Below are 27807 nucleotides of genomic sequence, written 5' to 3' on the forward strand. Positions count from 1 at the left end.
CGGGGACGTACTCACGCCCGAGCGCGAGCACTCACGTGCTTAGGCGTTCTTGTGAGCAGTGAGCCCCTGCCCCCTGCGCGGGAAAAATCCCAACTTTCTCCCCCGCCTCTAGGCGCCGGGGCTGCCGCATTCCCTTCTCTCCCTCCCCCGGGGACTTAGGGCCGCCCTCCCTTAGCCCCTCGAGGACCGCCAGGGCTCTCGGGAGACCCCGGAGGCGCAAATCTGCCCGACTGGGCCTCGCGCTCTAGCGGCTCCCGTGCTCTTCCCGAGCCACCCGGTCGGCTACCCTGAGATGGGCCGGGTGTCCCTGTTGGGAGGAGCTGCGGAAAGATGAGCCCGCGGGGAGCCGCAGAGCGCCTTGGCGGACCTCTGAACGAGCTCAGCCATTCTGGGAAGCCTTTCGTTGGCTATCGTGCGTAAAAAGTCACCCAGATTAGCTCCCGTGCCCTTTGATCCAGTTGCCAGAGCTTAGAATTTCTCCCAAGGGCGCCAATTGACTTCCCCAGCCAAGTTTATAGCGTGAGTTTGTGTGGTTGTAAAAACGTGGACATTTGGGGGCAGCCCCCATCGACTGCGATGTCACAAAGTGCCCTCTGCTGGCCCCCGTGATCCCCGGCACCAGGGCAAGGACGAGGTTTGCGTGAACTTTTGCAGACTAAAATAAGACAACTGAGAGAAAAGGCGTGTCCGGTGGCTACAACTGGACCACAATATGATAAAAGAAATTACGGAGAATAAATTGGGTTTTAGCGCGGTGCCTGGGACCTGGTCCGAACTTCAGGTTTTTGATTGGTTCAGACGAGGAGACAAAGGGGGGGGGGCGGGGGGGAGGGCGGCCTGCATCTAGGAGGCAACTCACTCTTTCACAGAGGTGGGAGGTCAATAGGTGTGGAACTTTGCAAATAATGTCAAGGTTTGTGGGTTGGGCTTTTTTTTTTTTTTTTTTTTTTTAAGGTACTCATTAATCAATTTTGCCGAACTTTTAAAATCAACATCACGCGCTCGAAAAGCAGACAACAAAAAGGAACTTCCTCCACTAGACCCTCTATGCACTTTAGAACATCATCCAGTTGTCGGCCACTTCGCTTAGCCCCCGGGCCCTCAGCATCTCCTCCCTAACCCTCCCCACACCCTTTAATCTGGGGTAATGCTTGCTGGATCCGAGGCTCCCAGTTAATCCTAGGCCTCTATCCTCTCCCAGCCTTCCCTCTAGCTAGGAAGATAATCCTTTAAAGAGCTAACATAATCATCTCATTGAAAGCTCCAGCTGGTAGGCTTTGATGCTTTAGACATCATTTTCTCCAATATCACTACTGAGAACCTGAGGCTCTGAAATAGCCTGGGGGACCAGTCTCTGTTTAGAAGGAGGTTTCAGTCCTGTGATGGCTCCAAAAAGCTTTGGGGGAACTTTCCTGCTCTTCTAGGATTTGCCTGTCCCTTCCCCGTTTAGGACATTGACTACAAATAGGCTAGGACACTGCCGTCTTCAGATCCACTGGGCCCTTAGACCCCGGGACTAGAGGCTGAGAGAGGAAAAAGGATTGTCCCATTCCAATGAAAGCTCCTTGCGGACGTTTCCTGGCAGCTGGTGGGCGTTTCATAAATACTTGTGAACGATGATTAGTTCTTTGAGTCATATCCCATGTAGATAGATCCAGTAGGGGTAGAGATCCATTTACTCAGTGCCCAATCTGACTTGATTTTACAGCTAAGGAAACTGACCTTCACGGAAGGGTGAGGACTTGCTAGGGGTCACGCCCCAAGTCTGGATGGTCTTGGGGTTGAGTAACTGTAGTTTTTAATGACAAAACATCCTTAAACTAAGCGAAGTAGCTGTTTGCTCGTGTGGTAAAGTAAGAAACCCGGGGCCCCGAGGTGAAACTCGCCCGAAGGCTCGGCAAGATTAGGAATCCGAGATAGCTGTCAGATTGTCCCTTGGGAGTTGGCCAGGGCTGAGAAAATAGAAGGGAAAGGGCATGGAGACCCAGTCCCCGAAGACTTGGGGTGGGGGCTGGGGGGTGAATGGTTCTACTCTACTTCCCATCCTCCCTGCCTGCAAAATGAGCAGTGTGTTTGTGGGCTGTATCTCAGGGGGATTTACTGGTTTTAACCCTAAACCCATTGCCTTATATTCTTCAACATCTGGCACTTAGACCTGGGGCCAGGGAAGAACCCTCCCCATCCAGCTGGCCAGAGAATGCCCTCCCCCCCCCCTCCCCAAGCAGCTCAGTCTTGTGGGGGAGCTCAAAGGACAGAGATTCAAGGGGTGTCAGGCTTCAAAGACCGGACCATTCTGCCAGAGCTGTCCAGGAAAACATCTAACTGGCCGAATCTGTGAGCAGTGAGGGGGCAAATGAAGCCAGCAGAGCGGAGGGAAGCCAGCTGCCAAAGCGTCAGACAGAGAGGGCTCCCCATGGGAGGCGGAGGCACTTTCCTGGCAGGTAAGAACGGCAGGGGAGGGCCCGAGAGGAAGAAAGGGTAAAAAGGGAGGGGGGGGGGGAAGAGGAATCGGGAGATAAAGTGAACAAGAAGTTGGGGGGGGCCGCAGGGGAGATGTGCCCACACCTATTTCAGAGCTGGAGCGAAGGAAGGCCCCAAGAAGGCAGGAGCTATTTCCAGGGTCACCCAGCCAGCTAAATAGGTTCCTCAGGCAAAGAGCTTCAGGAAAGGCGGCTGGGGGGGGGGGGGGGGGGGGGGGCGAGAGCGAGCTAGTGGCTTGGTGAGGCAGCCTGGCAGCGGTCTGGCGGCTCAGGGTCCAGTTCGGCATCCCGGATCTCGCTGTGTCCCCCCCGCCCCCAGGAGCCAGCTGCCTCTGTGACCCAAACCGGCTGCCTCTGCTGCTGTTGCTGCTGGGCCCCTTGATCTGCATCGGGGCCCAGGGCGCCGTCGGAGAAGCGGTGAGACTCCCAGGGGACGTGACGCTTGGCGGCCTGTTCCCGGTGCACGCTCGGGGAGCCGCGGGAGCCGCCTGCGGGCCGGTGAAAAAGGAGCAGGGTGTGCACCGTCTGGAGGCCATGCTCTATGCCCTGGACCGCATCAACGCCGACCCCGGCCTCCTGCCTGGGGTGCGCCTGGGAGCCCGGCTACTAGACACCTGCTCCCGGGACACGCATGCCTTGGAGCAGGCGCTCACCTTCGTGCAGGCGCTGCTGAGGCCAGCCTCGGCGGCCCGCTGCCCGGGGGGCGGCCAGCCCATCGGAGCCGTGCCCGAGCAGCGGGTGGCTGCTGTCGTGGGCGCTTCGGCCAGCTCCGTTTCCATCATGGTGGCCAACGTGCTGAGACTCTTTGCTGTGGGTGATGGGGGGGGAGGGGGAGGCTGCTTGTGTGTGTTTTGGGGAAGAGGGGATCGCTCCCTACCTATTGATGGAGACAGAACTCTCTCTCCCCTCCCCCCCGCCCCCGCCCCAGATCCCTCAGATCAGCTATGCGTCCACGGCCCCTGAACTCAGCGACAATGCGCGCTACGACTTCTTCTCACGGGTGGTCCCGCCAGATTCCTACCAAGCCCAAGCCATGGTGGACGTTGTGCGGGCCCTGGGCTGGAACTATGTGTCCACTCTGGCTTCCGAGGGCAACTATGGCGAGAGTGGGGTGGAAGCCTTCGTGCAGATCTCTCGAGAAGCCGGTGAGCACCGCAGGGAGCAAGGGGGAGGGGAACTTGCCTGGGGATCCCAGCATCCCAGAGTTGCAAAAGAAGCCCCTGGAGAGGTCACCTAGGGCAATCCCTCCCCCACCCAGCGCCCCCCCCCCCGTTTGACAGAGGATGAAACTGAGGTGAAGCAAGCGTCCCAGGATACCAAGATGCCACCAGCAGGGAGACGATTCGATCCCACATCCCTCGAACTGGCTTCCGGCCGCACCACAGAGAAAACGGGAATTGCTTGACCCACACCCACACACGCGCACACACACGCATACCCAGGTTGGCTGGTTCCCAGAAGGATCATCTTCCGAGCCTCCCGGGCCCTCCTTTATAGACTAGATGGAGCTTAACAGCCTCAGGCCCCCAGTGGACAAGCGGCTGGCCCTTTTCTGCCGGGGGAGCTCTCGAGGCCTCCCCACCCCTGCTCATTCTTGGGATTGAGGGTTCTCTACCCAGTACCAGCTATAACTGAGCTCAGGTGTCTGGGAACCAGTGGCTCCAGGAAGTGGAGCGGCAGAAAGTGGCCCACCGGGAGGTGGGGGAGGGCTAGCTGGGAAATGGATCGGGCCACATCGTTTGCTTGGTTGGGGGGCAGGAGGCGTCTGCATCGCTCAGTCAATCAAAATCCCCCGAGAGCCAAGGCCTGGAGAATTTGGCAAAATCATCAAAAGGCTCATGGAGACGCCCAATGCCCGTGGCATCATCATATTTGCAAGTGAGGATGACATCAAGTAAGGAGATGGGACTCTTGTCATATTATTCAGCTCTGTCCGCTTGGTGCGAGCTAGATGTGCTGGAGGGAGGGAGGGAGCCGGCGGGGAAGATCGATCCAGCTGATCCAGCTGACGGCTATAAACCGACAGATTCCCACTTCAGGTTTTCCTCAGTTCCCCCACCCCCAGTCTCATCTTCCTTTCAACTTCCACCTTCCTAGACGAGTCCTGGAAGCTGCCCAACAGGCCAACCTGACAGGCCACTTCCTGTGGGTTGGCTCAGACAGTTGGGGGGCCAAGATCTCACCCATCCTGAACGTTGAGGATGTGGCGGTGGGGGCCATCACCATCCTTCCCAAGCGGGCTTCCATTGAGGGTGAGTCAACTCAAATGTCAGGGGAGTCTCAAAAAGAGGGAGTTTGGGATCTGAACAGAGAAGACGGCTCTGAAAAACAGAGGGGGCTCTTTGAAGGCGAAGTTGGAAAAGGCGGCTCCAAGGGATCAGGAAGGGCCTTTCCTGGGCAGCTTCTCCAGGCATAAGCCTTGAAGATTGGAAGTCAGATAACTCCCAGATAACTCTTTAGCTTAGTCTCACCACATCTGCAAGGAAGCCATAAAAAACTGGCAAAGGGAACAAAGGACCCCGCCATTTGGGGGCCTTCCCTAATTTTAACCTCCCCCAGCACTAAGCTCAGTCTAAGTCAAAGTATCCCCGCCCCCCCCCCCGCCCCAGCCAGGACTCTTCGTTCCCTTGATTTATTTACACCGTGGCTCGCTCCCCAGCCAGAGAAGGCGCCGTCCCAACAAGCCCGAGGAGAGCAGTGAGCCAACCTTATTAACCCCGAAGCCTGCCCGTGCCAGCCCCTCCCGTGGGCCCAGCTGGGGCGTTTTCTCAAGTTTTCCTCTCCCCTTCACCTGGGCTCTGGGGCTACATCTGTGATCAGTTTCCCCTCCTTCTTCTGCCAACCAGGGTTCGACCAGTACTTCACTACCCGCTCCCTGGAGAATAACCGGCGGAACATCTGGTTTGCCGAGTTCTGGGAGGACAATTTTAACTGCAAGCTGACAACAGGCTTCGGTGGCCAGTCTGAGGATCCTGCCACCCGGAAGTGCACAGGTAAGGGGAAGGCCCAAGAGCGGGGCAGCCACCGAAGCACGGGGTGGCGCCAGGGAGAACAGACGCAAATCCTCATCTTCCCCTGGGAGCAGGTGAAGAGAGGATTGGGCGAGACTCGGCCTACAAGCAAGAGGGCAAGGTGCAGTTTGTGATCGATGCCGTTTATGCCATCGCCCACGCCCTCCACAGCATGCATCAGGCTCTGTGTCCAGGCTATATTGGCCTTTGTCCTGCCATGAGCCCGACAGATGGCCGGACGCTGCTGCAGTATATCCGAGCCGTTCACTTCAATGGTAAGCTGGGCCCAGAGCTCCCGGTGAACGCCCGGGTCACCAAGAAAGGAGAACTATGGGATGATCATCTGTTTTTTATAGAAGTTTCACAAACCAAGAAGCTTCTGTGAAAAGAACATTGACTTTAAAGTCCCTTGGTTTGGGAACTTGAACAAGTTCTTTTCTCCTCTGGGCCTCCTTTCTTTCTTTCTTTCTTTTTTTTTTTAATAAGAGCTTTTTACTTTCAAAATCCATACAAAGATACTTTCAACATTCACCCTTGCAAAACCTTGTATTCCAAATTTTTCTCCCTCCTGACCCTCCTCCCACTCTCCTAGACAGGAAGTAATTCAAAATAGGTTAAACGTATAAATTTTTTCTATAAGTATTTCCACATTGATGGTGCCGCATGAGAAAAATCAAATCAAAAGGGAGAAAAAAGAGGGGGAAAAAAAAGCAAGCAACAAAAAGGTGCAAATGCTATGTTGTGCTCCACATTCAGGCCCCATAGTGCTTTCTCTGGGTACAGATGGCTCTCTCCATCCCAAAACTATTGGAATTTTGGGATCTCATCTGTTTTGCCCTTTCTTTTTAAAAAAAATTTTTTTAGCCTTTTACTTTGAAAATATATGCAGTTGTCAACATTCACCCTGGCAAAACCATGTGTTCCAGATTTCCGCCCCCTACCTTAGACAGCAAGTAATCTTAAGTTAAACATGTACAGTTTTTCTCTAAGGATTTCCACAGTGATCATGCTGTACAAGGAAAAAAAAAATCAGATCAAAAAGGAAATAAGAAACGAGAGGGGAAAAAAACGAGCAAAGCAAATAACAAAAAAGGTGAAAAACCTATCTTGTGGTCCACATTCAGTGCCCAGAGGCCTCTGTCTGGATGCATGAGGCAGTTGGAGTATCTGCTCTTAGAGGGCTGATGGGGACTTTACAAGCGCCCTTTTGGTATTGTTAAACGAGAGCTGGGTCTGACTCTCGGGAGGTGTTAGTGCAGGAGGCCTCCAGTCTGGCAAAGCGGACTTTAAGGAACTTTCGGTTCTCTTTGAACTGAGTCTGGAGTTGGGAACGCTGGTATCAGGTACACCTGGGATGTAAGGTTTTCCCAGTTATCTGATTTGTTTAATGTATGCACATAAAACTCCCCATAAAACTTCTCTGGGGATACTTAGATGGCTCTTTACAATTTGCAAAATACAATAGAAATGTTATCTTCTAGGTTCCTCCCAGTGCCCCTGGGAGGTAAGTGCTAGAATTCTGATCCCTATTTTACAACTGAGGAAACTGAGGAAGAGATGAAGTGACCTGCCTCGGGTCACACAGCCGCTCAGTCAGATTTTAATTTGGATCTTTCTTATTCCAAGTCCAGAGCTCTCTATCCAGAGGGCCAGCTCTGGCCCTAATGGTATCTATAAAGAGCTTGTAAAAGATTCGCATGGAGTCTTCCATGCTCATTTGATTCTTCTAAGAACCCTGTGACCTATATACCTTGAGCTTGTTTCCTGGTTCATCATTGATGGATTGGATTAATGGAAAACAGATACTTTTCTTTGGACTCAAGATTAAGTGTCTGGGGGAAGTGGCAGGGAGACAAGGCCTTAGGGCCTCCTCCCTTTCCCTCCTCCTCCTGCTCCTCCCCTTTCAGGCAGTGCAGGGACCCCGGTGATGTTCAATGAGAATGGGGATGCTCCTGGGCGCTATGACATTTTCCAGTACCAAGTGACAAATGGCAGTGGAGGCTACCGTGCTGTGGGCCAGTGGACTGAATCCTTGAAGCTCAATGTGAGTGGGTTTTGGGCTGAGGGAGAGGGAAGGGGGAAGAGGGATGGTCCCTTCTAATGGCTTCCAGCCTCTCTCTTTATAGAGCCGGGTGCAAGACTGAGATATGATCAGATGACTTTAGTCCCCACGGTCTCTCAAGGAATAAGCTCCAGGGGGACCCCAGGTTTGCAACCTTCAGGGACAGTTAGGGCTTTCCCTATTAACGATGGCGAGGGTGACATTTTCCTTGTGAATGACCAGCAGGAGTGGGATGGGGGGGGCGGGGTTTAGAAACTAAAAAGAGAAGCAAGAAAGGGAGACCTAGGTGAGGAGGAAGGGACTGAAAAGATGCAAGAGCTCAGAGATTTCAGCTCCAGCTGGGCTCCGTGGGCAGCCAGGACCTCGATGGGAAGAATGCACCAGCTTGATTTTCGCTCACCTCTAATTGGACGTTTCCCTTTGATCTGTTTAAAACGAAGGTCCTAGGAAGGGGTTCGCGAGACCCGCCAAAGGCAAAGGAGCCCTGTTCAGACACTCCCTTATAATTCCTGCCCTCAGGTAGAAGAACTGGAGTGGTCAGGCAGTCCCTTATTGCCGACTTCCCTGTGCAGCCTCCCATGCGGGCCTGGGGAGCGCAAGAAAATGGTGAAAGGCGTCCCCTGCTGTTGGCACTGCGAGCCTTGCGATGGCTACCGCTACCAGGTGGACGAGTTTACGTGTGAGGCCTGCCCCCTGGGAGCCAGGCCCACGCTGAATCACACCGGCTGCCGCCCCACCCCCGTCATTCGCCTCGACTGGGCCTCCCCCTGGGCCATCCTGCCCCTCCTGCTAGCCGTGGCAGGCATCGCGGCCACCGCCTCCGTGCTGGCTACCTTCATAAGGCACCACAACACCCCCATCGTTCGGGCCTCCGGCCGGGAGCTCAGCTACATCCTCCTCACCGGGATCTTCCTCATCTACGCCATCACCTTTCTCATGGTGGCCGAGCCAGGCCCCACCATCTGTGCCGCCCGACGCCTCCTTCTGGGGCTGGGCACCGCCCTGAGCTACTCTGCCCTGCTCACCAAGACCAACCGCATCTACCGCATCTTTGAGCGTGGCAAGAGGTCCGTCACACCCCCGCCCTTCATTAGTCCCACGTCACAGCTCGTCATCACCTTCAGCCTGACTTCGGTGCAGGTTCGTTCCCTGAGCCCCCTCGAGTCCCCGTGTTGGGAGGGGGGGCCCAGAGTCTGTGGGGCTCCGGGCGGGGACGGGAGGGTTTTGCAGCCACACCAAAACCCCATTTGGGGAAACTCGGTTCCTGAGACGGGTCTCGCTCCCAACAGTTTAGGACTGAGGAGCCCCGTACGTAGCTCAGCAGCCCTTCTCTGGGTAGCTTCCCCTAGCTGGCTTTTACCTAAAAGCCACTTGTCTTTCAGGTCATAGGCGTGGTAGCCTGGTTGGGGTTCCAGCCGCCTCACAGTGTCATCGACTATGAAGAACAGCGGACGCCAGACCCGGAACAAGCTCGGGGTGTCCTTAAGTGTGATATGTCAGACCTCTCTCTGATTGGCTGCCTCGGCTACAGCCTGGTGCTCATGGTGACCTGCACCATCTACGCGATCAAAGCTCGGGGGGTCCCCGAGACGTTCAATGAGGCCAAGCCCATCGGCTTCACCATGTACACCACCTGCATCGTGTGGCTCGCCTTCGTCCCCATCTTCTTCGGCACGGCTCAGTCCGCTGAGAAGGTAGGGAGCCGGCGCATCCCACCCGGCGCTCTGCTGTGGAGTCTCGAATCCGGGCGCTACTGCGTCTGAGTAGTCGCCAGTCAGTTTCTTCGTGTGTCCGTCTGGCTTGCTGTCAGCCTGTCCTGTCGCCAACCATTTGTTTTATGCCGTGTTTGCTTGTGGAGCGTATTTGCTCGTTCGTCCCTCTCCCTTCTTCTCCACCCCACCCATATTAGGCCCTGTCAGCCCAGTCGTCCCTTATGACCCCTAAGATGCCATCCTCCGAGCTGAACCCATCCTGGGGACCCAGCTCTTATTCTCTGGCCCCCGGTGAGGGCCATCCTGGGATGGGACAGGGAATGAGGTGACATCCCTTTTCTTTGGATCAGATATACATCCAGACTACAACACTGACTGTTTCGATGAGTCTCAGTGCCTCGGTCTCCCTGGGGATGCTCTACGTGCCCAAGGTGTACATCATCATCTTCCATCCCGAGCAGAACGTACAAAAACGCAAGCGTAGCTTCAAGGCGACCTCCACCCTGGTAGCCCCCAGTGAAGAGGGCAATCCTGCCAACTAGTCTGAGAAGGGCTGCCTGGAGGAGGAAGAAGGTGGGGTCCCCAAAGCAGGGGGGTGTGTGTGTGATTTGAACCAGGTGGTCTATACGGGCTTCATGCTGGCCTGGTTTTCTGAGTGTAGCCCAGGGTCTGGCTGTGGGGATGTGGGCTGGGGGAGGTCAGAGGAGAAAGAACAGAGAAGGAATAGGAACCAGGGGGCCCCAAGGACACCTTGGTGATAACCGGCACAATTCTTGGTTCTGGGCAGTCTAATAGAGTCCGGTTCCACTCTCCCTGGTGGTCCAGGTGGATACATGGGGCGCTACCCTCATTAATGTTGGGAGAGAACAAAAGGCTGACACCTTTATTGGCTGTATCTTTGTGTGTGTGTGTGTGTGTGTGTGTGTGTGTGTGGTTACTGCGGGTGGCTTGCTGGGGCTCCAGAAAGGTTTCCGTTTCCTCCATCTCCCTCAGCTTCATGTAGCTTCTCCAGAAGTCCTAGGAAGGTGTCAAGTCTGCAGAAACAGAGGCTGCCGCTCGTGGGCCTGCCCCCCCTCTGGCCCGGCCTTCTTCCACCCCTGCCCCCTTGGGCACCAAGCCGCAGATTCCCACCTCTGGGCATCCTCCTGCCTTTCCTGCTGGATGGCCAGCATCTTCTCCAAGTGCTGGTTGGCACTCTCTAGGCGCTCCCTGTGGGCTTGGGCTTCAGCCACTAGCTTTTGCCTTTGAACTTCCTGTGAGGACAGAAATCAGCCCGTCGCTACCCGACTGCTACCCCGGTGCCCTTCTTCCTCGGCTGCCCTCACCTGCCCTCACCTGCTTATGCTTCTGCTCGGCCTGGGCCAAATCCTTCTGCTCCTGCAAAGTCTGCCTTTTGTCCCGGACCTCCCTCAGAGCGCTCTCCAATAAAGCCTGCTTCTTCTGGCCGGTCTCCAGTTGCAGTAGGGCCCTCGGCAGTGCCGTCTCGATGGCTTCCACGTGCTTCTGATGCTCAGCTTTCAGGTCCTTCCAGAGCTGTTGGGCTGTGCCAGCTTCTGCGCCTGTGCCAGGGAGGAGGGAAACCGAGTTGAGTTCTCCCTGCCAGTCTTCCCCCCCCCCCCCACTCCCTCCACAAAGCTCTTAAGGCTACAGCTGTGAGGGAGCTTACGGATGTCTTCTTCGGGGTCCACCGGCATGTCCATGTGCTCCAGGAAGCCCTGGAGGGAATCTGCCACCTGCAGCTGGCTCCACAGAAGCTTCTCCTTCTTCCTGGAGTCCTGGGGAGAGTTCACAAATGCGTTTCCAAAAACTTTCCCTGGGGGGAGGGTGGTGGGGGGACTGCTCCTAAGGCAGGATCTTAAAGGGTAGGGAGTGATTTTCTCTGAGTTTTACTGTCACTGTGTGTGTGTGTGTGGGGGGGGGGGGAATCAGCTCTTGGAGCTCTCTAGGCATGAGAGGCTGAGCTGGGCCTTCTGGGCGCTCACCTTCAAGAAGTCTGCCAGCATGGCAGAGGGCATCTCCTCCTCCTGTGCTGGGGGAGCTGCTAAGGCCGCTGAGGCCGAAGCCAGAGCCCTAGAGTGGGGAGCACAAAACCTGGAGTATGGGAACTGAAGTCCAGGCCCCACCCCCTAACCTCAATCCACAGCTGGGGCAGACCCCCCACCGCATACACCTCGAGCCCTGGCGGGGACAGATCCCACACATACACCAGGACCCCGGCCCTGACAGACCCCTCCACACACACACCTCAATCTCCAGCCTGGGCAGATCCCTTCACACACACCCCCCCCCACCACCACCACCACCTGGACCCCGGCCCTGACAGACCCTCTCACACACACACACACACACACACACACACACACTTCCAAGCCCCAGGCCAAACAGACCAACCCCCCCTACACATACACCTCGAGCCCTGGCGCGGACAGACCCCCATCCCTCACTTCGAACCCGGCATCGGACAAACATCCACTCCCACCCCGCCTGGATCCCGGGCCCGGCCGGACGCCCCACCCCCACCTCGATTCCCGGCCCGGACAGACAGTCCGCCCCCATGCGCGCCCCAAGCACTGCCAGCCCCCCCCACACCCCGCTTACTTGCCCGAGGCTTCAGCTGCAGCCGCCGGCGATTCATCAACATCCTGGGACGCCATACCTTCGAAAGCGCCGCGGTCCAGGACGCTCAGTTAGAGGAGCCGTCGCCGAGCGCTGATTCGCTGAGGCAGGAAGCCGCGTCCTCCCCCCCGGGCAGCGGTCACGCTTCTCGAGCGCTCATTGGTCGCCTTTGAACTCGCCCCTTCTGATCCGTCCCCACCTCGGGCCGACAGCTGCCAACTACGTCCGGGCCCGCCTCCTCAGCCGAAGGTCGCCTCCCATTGGTTGAGATGAGCGCGCGGAGTGGCTACTGGCCAGCGGCCGCCGCGAGGACGCGGCCGCCGCGGGCACGCTCCCCCTCCCCGTCCCATCCCCCCTCCCCCCGCGGATGCTGCTCTGCCCTGGCGCGGGTCGGGCCCGGCGCTTCCGTGGACTTCGGGGCGCCCGTTCTGGTCCTTGCCGGCTCGGAGGAGGGCGCGGGGTTGCCTTGGGCCCCGATCGCCCCTCGCTCCCTTTCCCCGGCTCGCCGCCCTCCTTGCCAGCTGGGCCGGCCCGGAGGGTGCCCGCTCCAGCTTCCATCCCAGATTTTTCCGTCTTCTTCCTGTGAGTCACTTCTTTGTTTGCCCGGCGCCCGGCGCTTGGTAGTCACTTAACGGGTGAGGGCCAAAAGCCCCAAAGAGCCCCGCTCTAGATTGATGGGGCCCCGTGTGCCCCAAGAGGGGAAGGCTGCCAGGAAGCCCACGGAGACATGAGGCTGCCGCCGCAGGGGGAGCTGTGAGGGTGGAGCCTGGTGGCCAAGTCCCAGCGAACTCCGGAAGTCCGAGGTTCTTCCTCCTGCCCTCTTTGGGGACCTGGCAAGGCTGCTTCTGACTTCCCTTATTGCTTTCTGGCACTTGAAGAGGAAGGCCGTGGTGGGAGCACTACCTCCACTTTGCAAAGATTCCGGGTCCCCGTAGCTCAGGCGGAGAGGGGAGGCGGAGATCTGGGCGCACTTGGTCATTTGGAACTACAGCCGAAAGCCATGTTAGGGAGACAGCTGCCCTAGGTCACCCTCAGAACCCAGCAGTAATGCTGCATCCCAAGTGTCAGAAAAGCAGTCCCATTGTTAGGCCGCCTCATCTGGCATTTTTGAGGCAACACTGACCCCTGGTGGCTGTTTTTTAACTGGCCTGGGGCTTTTCTGATCTCTCCCATTTAATACATTATACCCTTCTTGGCCTTGTGAAGCTGATTTTGATGCTTACTTGACCTTAATTTCTTTATATGCCCCCCCCCCCAACTTAGCTCCGAGCCTGTCCCTATTGTCCACGTTAGCTCTTTTTCCCCCTTTTATTTATTTTTAAAGCTTTTTATTTTCAAAACATGCACAGCTAATTTTTCAACAATGACCCTTGCATAGCCTTGTTTCAGATCTTTCCCTCCTTGCCCCCCACCCCCTCCCCCAGATGGCGAACAAGCCAATATATGTTAAACATGCTAAAATATATGTTAAATCCAATATATGTAGACATATTTATACAATTTTCTTGCTGCACAAGAAAAATCAGATCAGAAAGGAAAGAATGAAAAACAAAATGCAAGTGAGCAATGCCAAAAAGAGTGAGAAGGTTATGTTGTGGTCCACACCAGTCACCAGAGAGAAGACTGTGAGAGCTCCGTCCATCAGAATTGATCGTCATATAATATTGACGTTGCCGTGTATACAGGTCTCCCGGTTCTTTGCTCATTTCCCTCACCATCAGTTCGTGTCAGTCTCTCCAGGCCTTTCCGAAATCATCCTCCTGATCATTTCTTACAGAACAATAATATTCCATAACACGCCTATTCCATAACTTATTCAGCCATTCCCCAACTGATATGCACCCTGTTTCCAGTTCCTTGCCACTACAAAAAGGGCTGCCACAAGCCCTTTTTGTAGTGACTTAGAAACTGGAAACTGAGTGGCTGCCCATCAGTTGGAGAATGGCTGAATAAATTGTGGTATATGAATATTATGGAATATTACTGTTCTGTAAGAAATGACCAACAGGATGATTTCGGAAAGGCCTGGGGAGACTGACACGAACTGATGCTGAGGGAAATGAGCAGGACCAGGAGATCCTTATATACTTCAACAACAATACTAGATGATGACCAGTTCTGATGGACCAGGCCATCCTCAGCAACGAGATCAACCAAATCATTTCCAATGGAGCAGGAATGAACTGAACCAGCTACGCCCAGAGAGAGAACTCTGGGAGATGACTAAAAACCATTACATTCAATTCCCAATCCCTATATTTATGCCCACCTGCATTTTGGATTTCCTTCCCAAGCTAATTGTACAATGTGTCAGAGTCTGATTCTTTTTGTACAGCAAAATAACATTTTGGTCATGTAGACTTATTGTGTATCTAATTTATATTTTAATGTATTTAACATCTACTGGTCATCCTGCCATCTGGGACAGGGGGTGGGGGGTAAGAGGTAAAAAATTGGAATGAGAGGTTTGGCAATTGTTAATGCTGTAAAGTTACTCATGCATATATCCTGTAAATAAAAGGCTATTAAATAAAAAAAAAACAAAAAACAAAAACAAAAAAAACAAAAAGGGCTGCCACAAACATTTGTGCACATGTGGATCCCTTTCCCTTCTTTAAGATCTCTTTGGGGGGGCAGCTAGGTGCCACAGCAGATAGAGTACCAGCCCTGAAGTCAGGAGGACCTGAGTTCAAATCTGATCTCAGACACTTAACACTTCCTAGCTGTGTGATCCTGGGCAAATTATTTAACTCCAATTGCCTCAGCAAAAAATAAATTTTAAAAAATAAAGAGTAGATCTCTTTGGGATCCAAATCCAATAGTGAGACTGCTGGGTGAAAGGGTATGCACAGTTTCATAACTTTTTGCATGGTAGCTTCCTTTAAGCTGAGCTGTGTCACCTCCAGTCTGATGAGAAGAGAGACCCTGTGAAGCCTTTCTTCAAATCACTGATAAAAATTGGTAAACATAGGAAACACTTACTTGAACTGCTGCCAAGGGAAGAAACAGGGCCAGATATCAGACTCCATGACCCCAACAATGTAAATAGAAAGAATCCTTAACTCCTCCCTCTACCCAGACTGTTATAAAATGGCAAAGAGAGGGGGGAGAAGCCACCTCCCCCCACTTCTTGGCTGAGCTGAGGCCCAGGGGTGAGGAATATTGCATACAAGGTCAGGAGCTTTACATGTATTGGTTGGTTTGGCTAAATGAGGTTTTTGTTCCCCTTTTCTTCCTTTTTCTTTTCTTTACAAAAATTCTTTCTTGTAAGGGATGGCTCTCTTGGGAGGGGCAGGAGACAGGAGGAAATCAGGGAAGGTGAAAGTAAACGACATCAACACAAAATGATGTTGTCAAAGATGTTAAATAGCCCAGGAGCAAGCACAGATCCCGGGCCTGGCCACTAGATACTTCCTTCCAGATTAACAACAAACCTTAGTGACTTCTATACTGTGTGTATAGCCACAGGATTCCCCATCTCTCCATCTTGTCCATAAAAATAGTGTGAGACTTGGTTGATGGGTTGTTTACACACACGCACACACACACCACACACAAAATACAACACACACACACCACATACACGCACACGCTCACACACACACTCACGCACACACACACACAACACACACACAAGCTTTTCCTTTTTCCAAATACATGCATAGTTTGCAACATTCATCCTTGCAACACCTTGTGTTGTAAGTTTTTCTCCCCCCTTCCCGCCCCCTCCCTCCTGCCCCTTCCCTCAGACAGCGAGCAATCTGTGTGGCACAAGAAAAATCAGATCAAAGGGACTCCCCCCCCAACTTGGGTGGATGTTTTGCGCGGGTTCTTTTGGCGGAGAGCCGGGGGGTGGGGTGGGGGTGGGGGGAGTGGGGGGGGGGGGGGTAGGGCGGTCAGGGTTAAGGAAAGGGGGGGGGGGGCGGGATGACGGCACATCCCAGGGAGCCTCCTGCTCAGGGAGAGCTGGGAGCTGGGCCTTGAAGGAAGCCAGCAGGGCGGAGGTGGCCGGGCCGCTGTGGGGAGGAAGGGGCCGGGGCAGAGCTGGCCTGTGGCCGCCTTGGGCTCGCTTCCCCTTGGGAGCCCGGGCCCGCCTTGGTTGGAGACTTATTTTCAAGCGGCAGTTAGCCAGGCGATCACTAGATGGCACCATCGGCCAAAAAATCAGATCGGCGAACCGTCTCGCTCAGCTCCCCCGCCCCTTTCTCCTTTTGTTCCTTCGAGAGGTAGCGGGACGCGCAGGCGCAGGCTCCCGCCAAGGGGGGCGAAAAGGGGAGGGGGAGCTAGGGGCGTGGCAGTCGGAAGCTTTGCCTACCCCGGGCTGGGCGGGAAGGGGCGGAGGCGGCCGGCCGGCCGGCCCTGGGCGCTTGCGGGACTCCTCTTGCCTGTGGCTTCCCCTGCCCTCCCCGGCAGCTAGGGCCGGCTCCTGGTAAGACGGGACGGGGCGGGGGAGGGGGGAGTGGGGGGGTGGCAGGTGGCAGGTGCGGCTGGGGAAAGAAAACCGGGGTGTGAGGGGGTTACTATAAAGCTTAGCTCCGCACCTCCCCTTTCGTCCCCCTCCCCCCCACCCTCCACGAGCCCCGCAGCCCCTCCGTATCCCGGGGACTCTCGGGGTCGGGCCCGGGCCTTGAGGGGTCGGGGTCAAGGCGGGGTATTAGGTCCGGTTCAGGCCCGTGGCGTCAGACCCAGGGAGGGGCGGACCCGTGGTTTCAGGCCTAGAACTAAGCCGGGCCCGTGGCGTCAGGCCCAGGGTGGGGCGGGGCCTCCCGAGGAAGCCCCGTGGGCCCGGTAGGTGCAGTCCCTCCTCGTGTCCGGCCTCGGGCTCTTGCTATTGCTCCCCTGTATTCTGACGCTCTCTCGAGTGACCCCGGCCGCCATTTGCTCAAGGGGTCACTTTCCCGTCTCTTTGCAGACTTTGAGGTCCTTAGTGTTTCTTTCCCCCTCCCCCTTTGCACTGGCCCATGTGGAGGCGGAGGGAGCTATGATTCTCCAAGGGGCCCAGCCAGATGTTTATTTCTGGATCTCCTCAAGGGAGTGACGGGGGCGGCGGGGTCCTGACCCTGTGGGGGTTTCGAGCTCACGTTTCCTGGAAAACAACAGGCCCCTAGAGGGGCTGCTGTTACTTTAAAGTCTCATTGATTTCGTTGCTTCAGTGTGGAGAATCTGACACCCCCGTTCTCCTTTCCCCCTCCCTCTTCCTAACAGCAGACACCTGGGGTGGCCGAAGCCAGAGATGGAGATGGGCCTGTGACGGACAGGACAGCCGGCCGCCTGCCTCCTCGGGACTGTAAGTAGAGGGCGCCACCTCGCTCGGTTCCCATGGGGATGAGAGGGGAGAGAAAAAGTAAGATGGAGAGTTTCTTGCATCGGGAGGGGGTGATTTCTCAACCCATGACCCAACTGCAGGGAGAACCCATCCTCGGGCTCCGTCTGTTCAGGAGTGAGGCAGGTCCCCCTAAAGCTTGCCATGTGTATCGTGTGGGCACCGAGAGGGATGCAGAGGTGGCGGTGCGGTGCCCTGGCACTGCGGTGTCCGGGCAGAGTGTGCCAGTTACTTGGAATAAGGAGATTTGGGCATTTGAGGCCGTTTTAGGAAACTCTGGGTGAACTTCATTTTCTGGAAGGTGGAACTCGGCATGCCTTGAAGGCGGCAGCTACCAGAGAGGGGCAAGGAAGGAAGCATTCCCGGGTTCAGAAGTGAATGAGCCAAGATAGAGCCCTTGGAGGTCTTCCCAGAGCCTGTCAGTTTGGTAGGGATAGAAACAAAGAACACTGAGCTTGTTCTTGGCATTGGCCCATGCTGAGGCGTAGCAAACTACAGGCAAGTCCTGAATTCGAGCTTAGCCAGCTCTGCTTCTAGAACCATGGGGGGTGGGGGGGAGAGTCCCCTGGGGGGGCTTCCATTTTGACACTGTGATACACATCGACCAGTTCGGAATTTAGAGCTGGGCTGCAGAGACAATGGTTCTGGGAACCTCCAAGGAGATTTTTCTTGGGCTCGAGATGGACCAGGAATGTTTGTGGTAGATATCTCCAACACAGAGAAAATGAAAAACATCACTGGACAGATAATGTGTGTGTGGGAGAGACTAGTGAGGAAACACCCTCTCCCAAGAAGTTGGTACCATCTCTGCAACTTTCCATTCAGCTATCTCGGGGACAGAAAGAGCAAGTCAGAATCACCTAGTAGATGTGTCTCTGAGGTAACGCTTGAACCCAGGGCTTCCTGGCTTTTTGTTTGTTACCCTTTCCACTGGCAAACCTCAGGTGATAGCAGTAGTGGCCAGGGTGAGGGGAGGGACACCTGAGCCTGCTGGTAGCAATGTGAAACTGGCCCCGTCTTTTGGTAGTGTTTATGGAGGTCAGCCTGGTAGCCTGCCTAGATCCTTGTGCTGGTGAAAGCATTAGAAATCAGGACAAAAGCTTGTTTTGCTGCATTAGGAAATTTATTGTCCTACTTTTTAAGTGAAAAAAACAAAAACAATGAATTTAATAATGCAATCCAGTTAAACAGGCATCTCTTACACATATTCAGTGCCAACTTTTAGAGCTACCAAGACAAAAAGGGAAGGCTAATCTCTTCCAGAAGCTTCTATCCCACGGGGCCAGCCTGTGGAATATCACTGTAACAGACTCCTCACGCTGCCAGAAAGAATGACCCAGAGAGAGGCTGAGTTTTACAAGGCTGGTACTTAATGGATGTGGCCGGAGGGTATCAGGTAGTTGGGCCGGCCAGTAGCAGTAAGAGGTGGTAAGCCAGCCAGGCCTTCTGGTCCTGTTGTGGGGGCTATAGCTCTTTTGGAAGCTGATCCACGAGGGCCACTGTGGTCCGAAGGCTTTGCAAAGTGTACTCCCGGTCTGTTTTTTGGGTTGTTTCTAAAAAGAGAAAAAGAAAAAGTGAGCGTTTGATCCTGGCCTCTGGAAGGAGACGAGAGTTCTCTTTATAATGTTGGGGCAACGAAGAGTTTAAAGTTTAACGTTAATGGATTTTGACCAGGGAACAGTCATAGGATTTAGAGCTATGAGAAACTTGCAAGATCATCTGGTCAGCTCATCAGCATGTTTTTCAGGTGAAGAAATCAAGTTCCAGAGATAGGAAACAATTGCCTTGAAGTAGCACAGGTAATACTCTGGGTCAGTAATTCTAGTGCCTAAAGAAGGGAGCTTGATCTTGGCTTTACAAACTAAAAGAGGAAAGAAGCCTTCCCTCTCATCAGCACTTACCTGTCCTTCAGTGGCCATCCGGGTTCATGATGCAATACCCCCTCCAATGGGACACAGTTCAACTTCCCACACCTTTTAGGGGATTCTGGTCCATGTCTGCCCTTAAAATAAAAACCACACATTTCCAAATGGGGTTGATAATCTGTTCCAATTAGATCAGCCCTTGTTCTTCTACTATCTCATTAGAATCTTAATAACTAATGAAAGGAAGCCCCAGGTGGTACCTGGGATTCAGTGACATAAAACTGTGAACTTCCAAACCTTTATTGATAATTTTCTTCTGTTTCCATGGTTTTTTCTATATCACAGAGAATAAGGGGCACCCTAGACTCAAAAGATGTGTGTCTGAATCTCAGCGACTGGGATGATGGAGCAAATCTTTTCTCTGGATTTACTTCCTCACCTGTATATTGGGCATAAGGATGGGGGAATGGTAGACCAGGTGCCCCTAGGATTCCTTCCAGATCTGTATTTTTTGACAAAAGGCAATCACACCTTCCTCAGGTCCCATCCGAGATACGATGTTCAGTTCTCATCCAGCACTGCATTTTGGGAAGAATGGCTAGGCCCTTAGGATGGAGATAAAACTTGAAATCTTCTTAGTGAAAACAAAGGTAGTTGAGGATGTTTCACCAGGAGGTAAGATGATTTGAGGAAGATGTAATTTCTGTCTTTAGACAGAGATGGAGGCAGACTGCAAAAAAAAAAAAAAAAAACACACAAGTGAGATAGAAGGTAAAGGCCACAAAAAGACATAAAATATAGGAGGCAGACGCTATTAACCCCCCCCCCCCCCCCCCCCCCCCCCCCCCCCCCCCCCCCCCCCCCCCCCCCAAAACACAACAAAAAAAAGCTGTGAACAAGATTGGAAACAAAGGTTGTATCTCCTTCCCCAAAGGACCTCTCCTTTGGGCCACAGGCAGTAAAATTCTCAAAAGCCCAGACAGAGGCACAGAGGAATTGGGGGAATATTTCCCAAAAAACAAAATGGTGATACAGGCGGTATTTCCCAAAAGGTCAGTCGGAGGCACAGGTGATATTTCCCCAATAACCCAGACGGAGGCACAGGCAATATTTCCCAAAAGCCCATTCGAAGGCACAGGTGATATTTCCTAAAAACCCATTTGGAGGCACAGGCGATATTTCCCAAAAGGCCAGACGGAGGCACAGGCAATATTTCTCCCAAAACAAAATAGAGGCACAGGTGATATCTCCCAAAAGGCCAGACAGGTGCACAGATGATATTTCCCCAAAAGGCCAGACGGACGCACAGGTGATATTTCCCAAGAGCCCATTCAGAGGCACAGGCGATATTTCACCAAAAGGCCAGACGGTGCATGGCTGATATTTCCCCCAAAACAAAATGGAGGCACAGGTGATATTTTCCCAAAAGGCCAGACAGACACAGAAGCGATATTTCCTAAAAGCCTATTTGGAGGAATGGGTGATATTTCCACAAAAGGCCAGACAGAGGCACGGTGATATTTCCCCAATAACCCAGACGGAGGCACAGGTGATATTTCCCAAAAGGCCAGACAGGCACGGTGATATTTCCCCAATAACCCAGGCAGAGGACAGACCCAATAACCCAGGCAGAGGAACAGACGATATTTCCCAAAAGCCTATTTGGAGGCACAGGCGATATTTCCCCAAAAGGCCAGAGAGAGGCACGGTGATATTTCCCCAATAACCCAGGTGGAGGCACAGATGATATTTCCCAAAAGCCCATTTGGAGGCACAGGTGATATTTCCCCAGAAGGCCAGACGGACACACGGGTGATATTTCCCCCAAAACAAAATGGAGGCACAGGCGATATTTCCCCAAAAGCCCATTTGGAGGCACAGGCGATATTTCCCAAAAGCCTATTTGGAGGCACAGGCGATATTTCCCCAAAAGGCCAGAGAGAGGCACGGTGATATTTCCCCAATAACCCAGGTGGAGGCACAGATGATATTTCCCAAAAGCCCATTTGGAGGCACAGGTGATATTTCCCCAGAAGGCCAGACGGACACACGGGTGATATTTCCCCCAAAACAAAATGGAGGCACAGGCGATATTTCCCCAAAAGCCCATTTGGAGGCACAGGCGATATTTCCCAAAAGCCTATTTGGAGGCACAGGCGATATTTCCCCAAAAGGCCAGAGAGAGGCACGGTGATATTTCCCCAATAACCCAGGTGGAGGCACAGATGATATTTCCCAAAAGGCCAGACAGGCGCACAGGTGATATTTCCACAAAAGGCCAGACAGGCACGGTGATATTTCCCCAATAACCCAGACGGAGGCACAGGCGATATTTCCCAAAAGCCAGAGCAAGGTGATATTTCCCAGGAGGCACAGGGATATTTCCCCAATAACCCAGACGGAGGCACAGGCGATATTTCCCAAAAGTCCATTTGGAGGCACAGATGATATTTCCCCAAAAGGCCAGACAGATGCACAGGTAATATTTCCCAAAAGCCCATTCGAAGGCACAGGTGATATTTCCCAAAAAACAAAATGGAGGCACAGGCGATATATCCCTAAAAGGCCAGACGGAGGCACGGTGATATTTCCCCAGTAACCCAGACGGAGGCACAGGCGATATTTCCCAAAAGCCCATTCGGAGGCATAGGTGATATTTCCCCAATAACCCAGACAGAGGCACAGGCGATATTTCCCTAAAAACAAAATGGAGGCACACAGGTGATATTTCCCAATAACCCAGATGCACACATGGATGATATAAGGCCAGACAGAGGCACAGGAGATATTTCCCCAAAATCCAAAATGGAGGTGCAGGTGATATTTCCCAGGAGGCCAGACGGACACACAGGTGATATTTCCCAAAAGGCCAGACGGAGGCACAGACGATATCTCCCAAAAAACAAAATGGAGGCACAGGTGGTATTTCCCAGAAGGCCAGATGGAGGCACAGACAATATTTCCTAACAGCTCAGAAGAAGACTAAGGTGAGAATTCCCCAAAAGAGAAGAAGTTGTATCCCCACAGGCTCCCCTTCCCTAAAAGGTGTTGCAAGCATCATATTTCCCAAAAGAAGCCAGAAGTACAGGCTTTTTCTCCCCAAACATGGAGAGACTCAGGCTGTACCACCCCAAGGATGGAGAGATTCAGACTGTAGCTCTGTCAAAACGGCTCCAGTTGGAGCACAGGTTGTACCTTTCCCAAAACAGAAAGGTACAAGCTAGAGCTTCCAAAAGACCTCCACAGACAGGCTCCAATTCTCCACAAGGAGACAGACACAGGCTGAAACTCCCCAAAGATAGCTCCAGATACAGGAACAAGCTGTAATCCCCACCAGGTACTGATTCCCCAAAAAACAATGTAGCCACTCGTGGAGATTCCTAAAAGGAGACATAGGCACAGAGAGGCATTTTTAAAAGGAGACAGCCACAGCTAGAGCTATCCAGAGGCAAAAATGCAACTTGTACCTCCTCTGGGCAGAGGAGGCCCAGGATGCATCTCCAGAGATGCTCAGTCTGTAGCCCCCCAAAAGAAGCTGGCACAGGCTGTACTCCCCCCCCCCCCAAGTACAGCTTGTGCCTTCTTAAAAGTGGGAGACTCAGACTTTAACTTTCCAAAAGGAGACTGGTATAAGTGGTAATAGCCCAAAGGCAAGGAGACTAAAGCTATTACTCCCCCCAAAAAGATGACTTCAGATAGAAACACAAAATAATTCCCCAAAGGGGATGCAGGCACTGGTGGTAATTCCCAAAAGGCAATGCAGGCACTGGTAATAATGCCCAAAAGGCAATGCAGGCACTGGTAATAATTCCCCAAAGGTAATGCAGGCACTGGTGGTAATTCCCAAAAGGATGCAGGCACTGGTGGTTATTCCCAAAAGGATGCAGGCTCTGGTGATTAAATTCCCAAAAGACAATGCAGGCACTGGTAATAATTTCCAAAAGGCAATGCAGGCACTGGTAATAATTTCCAAAAGGCAATGCAGGCACTGGTAATAATTTCCAAAAGGCAATGCAGGCATTGGTGGTAATTCCCAAAAGGCAGTGCAGGCACTGGTGATTAAATTCCCAAAAGACAATGCAGGCACTGGTAATAATTCCCAAAAGGCAATGCAGGCACTGGTGGTAATTCCCAAAAGGCAATGCAGGCACTGGTGGTAATTCCCAAAAGGCAATGCAGGCACTGGTGGTAATTCCCAAAAGGATGCAGGCTCTGGTGATTAAATTCCCAAAAGACAATGCAGGCACTGGTAATAATTCCCCAAAGGTAATGCAGGCACTGGTGGTAATTCCCAAAAGGATGCAGGCACTGGTGGTTATTCCCAAAAGGATGCAGGCTCTGGTGATTAAATTCCCAAAATGCAATGCAGGTACTGGTGGTAATTCCCAAAAGGCAACAAATATAAAACCTCTATCTCCACCTAAGGCACAAGCAGTGGCTCCTCTCAAACCAAGATGGAGGCAGAAGCGCTATTTCCAAATGCATGTGTAGGCCCAGTGGTAGTAATTTCCAAAAGCAAGAATGGAGCCATAGGCAGTAGTTCTCAGAAAGACACAGAGAGACACAGGCTGTAATTTCCAAAAAGAGGCAGAAGCATCGAGATTGATTTCCAAAGGAAAAATGGAGGCACAAATAGGTGATTCCTCAAATAAAAAATGGAGGTGTGGAGAGGTAATTCTCAAAATGAGGTACAGATGGTAATTTCCCAAATAAAAGATGGAATGATCAGTGACAATTCCCCAGATGAACAGATGGAATTAGGGGTGGTGATTCCCCAAATGAAGTGGAGATCCATATGGCAATTTTCCAAATGAAAAATGGCTCTGACTAGAGCTCCCCAAAGGTGGCTCCAGATTCTAGAGGCACAGGATGTAACTCCCCAAAGACCCAGGCCATAATAGCCTTCGTGCCTTCAATGGCAACAAGAGGCCCAACTGTAGCTCCCTCCCCCCAAGGACCAATACACAGGCTGTGGCTCCCTCCAAAAAGATGGAGGCACAGGCCGGTGCTCCCCAAAGATGGCTCCACGTGCAGGCACAGGTGGTAATTCCTTAAAGGAGGTGGCAAGACAGCTGGTAATTCCCAGAGATGGCTCCAGGTTTTGGAGGCACAGGCTGTAGCTCCTCAAAGATGGTTCCGATGGAGAGCCAGACCATAAACTTCCATGCCTTCAATGGCAACAAGAGGCTCGATTGTCGCTCCCCTCCCCCCAAGGACCAATACACAGGCTAGTGCTCCCCAAAGATGACTCCACATGCAGGCATAGGTAGTAATTCCCAAAGGAGGCAGCCTCAGAGGTGGTAATTCCCAGAAGGTGATGCAGGCACAGGTGATGATTCCTGAAAGATGGCCCCAATGGTAGAGGCTGGCTTCTCAAATGACTCCAGATGCAGAACCAGGCCACAAACCTTCCTGCCCTCGATGGCAACAAGAAGCCCAATTGTAGCTCTTAGCTTCCCTCCCCCCAAGGACCAATATAAAGGCTGCATCTCCCTTTGAAAAAAGAGAGGCACAGGCTGTAGCTCCCCAAAGATGGTTCCAGATGCAGGCACAAGTGGTTATTTCCAAAGGAGGGAGCAGCAGAGGTGCTAATTCCCAATAGACAATGCAGGTACAGGTGGTAATTCCCAAAAGATACCTCCAGGTGGCAGGCACAGGATGGTAATTCCCAGAAAGCAGCAGACATACAGTCCATCTCCCCATAATGGGAGGCACAGGCTGTATGTATCTTTCCCCAAAAAACAAGATGAAGGCACAGGTAGAAATTCCCAAAGAGCCACGATGGAGACCCAGGCTGTAATTTCCAAAAGGTGACAGACTCCTAGAGATTGATTCCAGAAATGAAAATGGAGGCTCAAGTAGGTGATTCTTCAAATAAAAAATGGAGGCATGGAGAAATAATTCTCAAAATGAGGTACAAGCACAAATGGCAATTCCCCAAATAAAATATGGAACGATGAGTGGCAATTCCCCAGATGGAATCGTGGGTGGTGATTCCCCAAATGAGGTGGAGGTCCATGTGGCAATTTTCCAAATGAAAAATGGCTCTCACTGGAGCTCCCCCAAACTGCTCCAGGTGAAGGTAGACTCATTTCCAAATGCTAGAGGCACAGGCTGTAGCTCCCCAAAGATGGCTCCAGGTAGACACCCAGGCCATAAACCTCAAAGGCCACAGAGAGTTTAGCTCTCTCCCCCCCCAAGGACCAATATAGGATGTGACTCCCTTTCAAAAATAGAAGCCCAGGCTGTAGCTCCCCCAAAATAGCTCCAGATGCAGGTAAAACTGGTAATTCCCAAAAGGAGCCTGTAATACATGTGACATATAGCCTGTAGCTCCTCCCAGACCAAGATGGAGGTACAGGTGATGATTCCTAAGAAACGAGATGGAAGCAATGATGGAAATTCCCAAAATGATATATGGGCACAGGTAGTAATTTCCAAAAGCCATAGAGGATAATTCCCAAAAGCTCATCGAGGCAGAGGCTGTAATTTCCAAAAGGAGACATTAGCGTGAACAGCAATTCCCCAATGAAAAATGAGGGCACAAATAGGTAATTGCTCAAATGAAAATTGGAGGCGTGGCGAGGTAATTCTCAAAATGAGGACAAGCACAAATGGCAATTCTCTAAATGGCGTGGGGGGCCAAGGAGTGGGCTTCCCCAAATAAAAGATGGAGTGACCAGTGGTAATTCCCCAGATGAACAGATGGAATTATGGGTAGCGATTCCCCAAATGAAGTGGAGGTCCATGTGGCAATTTTCCAAATGAAAAATGGCTCTGACTAGAGCTCTCCAAAGCTGGCTCCAGGTGAAAGCAGATTCCTTTCCAGATGCTAGAGGCACAGGCTGGTGCTCCCCCAAAGGGGGCTCCAGATGGATACCCAGGCCACATAGATTTCCTTGCCTTCAAAGGCCCAGAGGCTCAAACTGTAGCTCCCCTCCCGCAAAGGACCAATGCACAGGCTGTAGCTTCCTCTGCCAAGATGGAAGCACAGGCTAGAATCCCCAAAGATGGCTCCACATTCAGGGGATAGGTGGTAATTCCCAAAGGTGGTTTCAGACTCTAGAGGCATAGGCTGCAGCTCCCCCCGAATTGCTCCAGAAGCAAGCATGGGTGGAAACTCCCAAAAGGAGGTGGCAAATTCTCAAGGAGATTGATTCCAAACAAAAAATGATGACACAAATAGGTGATTCCTCAAATAAGAAATGGAGGCATGAAGAGGTCATTCTCAAAATGAGGTACAAGCACAAATGGCAATTTCCCAAATAAAAGATGGAACAATGGGTGGTGATTCCCCAAATGAAGTGGAGGTCCATGTGGCAATTTTCCAAATGGAAACCGGCTCTTACTGGAGCTCCCCAAAGTTGGCTCCAGATGCACACCCAGGCCATATAGACTTCCTTGCCCTCAATGGCAACAAGAGGCCCAATTGTAGTTCCCCTCCCCCCAAGAACCAATACACAGGCTGTGGCTCCCTAAAAAGATGCAGGCTCAGACAGGTGTTCCCCAAAGATGGCTCCATGTGCAGGCACAGGTGGTAATTCCAAAGGAAGTGGCAACATGGGTGATAATTCCCAAAAAGCAATGCAGGCCCAAGCATTAATTCCCAGAAAGTGGCTCCAGGCCCAGGCTCAGGGACTAATTAGCAGAAGACATACACTACAGATCTCCATGTGATGGGATGCACAGGTGGTAGGTAGCTCTTCAAAACCAAGATGCAGCAGGTACAGGGCGGATTCCCCAAAGGTCCCGTAGGCACGGCCTGCAAAAAGAAGACAGAAACACGTGCAGTCATTCCCCACATGAAAAACCGAGACATGATTTCCGTAATTAAAAGATGGAGGCGTGGAGAGGTGAAAGCACAAACGTTCCCCAAACAAGTGTATACTGACCCGAGTGTACAGACGCAGTCGTGGGCTCTGGGGTTCCCCAAATGGAGCAGACACAAGTGGTGACCACCTCAAATGAAGGCTGACTCCAGGTGAAGGCAGATTCTGATTTGCACATGCCAGAGACTACCCCTAGATGGCTTCAGATGGGGACCCAGGCCATAAACCTCCCTACCCCCCAAGGCAGTAGCTGCCCGACTGTGACTTCCCTCCCCCTAAGGACAAAGGCTAGAATCGCCCCAAATACCGGCCCAGACTTCCCAAACAAAAGATGACTCTAGATGGGGGGGGGGGGTGTACCTCCCAAAACAAGGAAATGGCAGATCACCAGAAGCTGCACATCTGACCCTGTGGCTTGTGGTGCAGGTAGATGCTCCATGTTCAGAAATTGATGCGAGGAGGCCGCCTGCTGGGGGGGGGGGTGTTCTTTGTGACCTCAGTGGACCATTCCGGTTTTTCATCTGGTACCTTGTTTGGGTTACAAAGCCAGATGGACGTAGTTGTTTTAATTGTTAAGTATACAATTGTGAGTGAGAAAGAGTCAGAGAAACTCGGCATACCAAGGAACCTTTGGCAAAAGGCCCTGCTGATCAGTGCAGTGGCGTGGCGGGCAGTCTCTTCCTTTCCTGCAAAGAAAAATGGCCTCAAAACTTTAATTTTCTCTAGCTGTGTGACCCTGAGCAAGTCATTTAACCCCAGTTGCCTCAGCAAAACAAAACAAAACACACCTCATTTTCTAACTACTTTTATCAGAAACTTACTAGAAAATATTGTGATAGTCACCTCAGTCATTTCACAGTCTACCTCACCAGAGTACAAACACCCAATGTAGAGCTACCCCTTTATATG

At 52.6% G+C, this 27807-nt stretch overlaps 2 protein-coding genes across 2 annotated transcripts; one reads left to right on the forward strand and one right to left on the reverse strand.

Annotated features, from left to right (window-relative positions):
- Window positions 1-330: 330 nt before the first annotated feature.
- GRM6 (glutamate metabotropic receptor 6) lies at window positions 331-9807 on the forward strand. Its single transcript, XM_031945095.1, has 11 exons — window positions 331-416; window positions 2729-3290; window positions 3409-3625; window positions 4239-4374; window positions 4578-4732; window positions 5327-5473; window positions 5566-5766; window positions 7399-7535; window positions 8073-8693; window positions 8936-9247; window positions 9616-9807. The coding sequence occupies exons 1-11, from the start codon at window positions 331-333 to the stop codon at window positions 9805-9807; spliced, it is 2766 nt and encodes a 921-aa protein (XP_031800955.1).
- Window positions 9675-11997, reverse strand: ZWINT (ZW10 interacting kinetochore protein). The gene is given in 7 exon segments (XM_031944807.1): window positions 9675-10249; window positions 10251-10299; window positions 10397-10518; window positions 10601-10824; window positions 10932-11040; window positions 11248-11335; window positions 11864-11997. Coding segments are annotated over 7 exon segments (999 nt in total). The 5' UTR covers window positions 11920-11997; the 3' UTR covers window positions 9675-9898.
- Window positions 11998-27807: the final 15810 nt, after the last annotated feature.

Source organism: Sarcophilus harrisii, chromosome X (assembly GCF_902635505.1).
Source record: "Sarcophilus harrisii chromosome X, mSarHar1.11, whole genome shotgun sequence".
Lineage (NCBI taxonomy): Eukaryota > Metazoa > Chordata > Mammalia > Dasyuromorphia > Dasyuridae > Sarcophilus > Sarcophilus harrisii.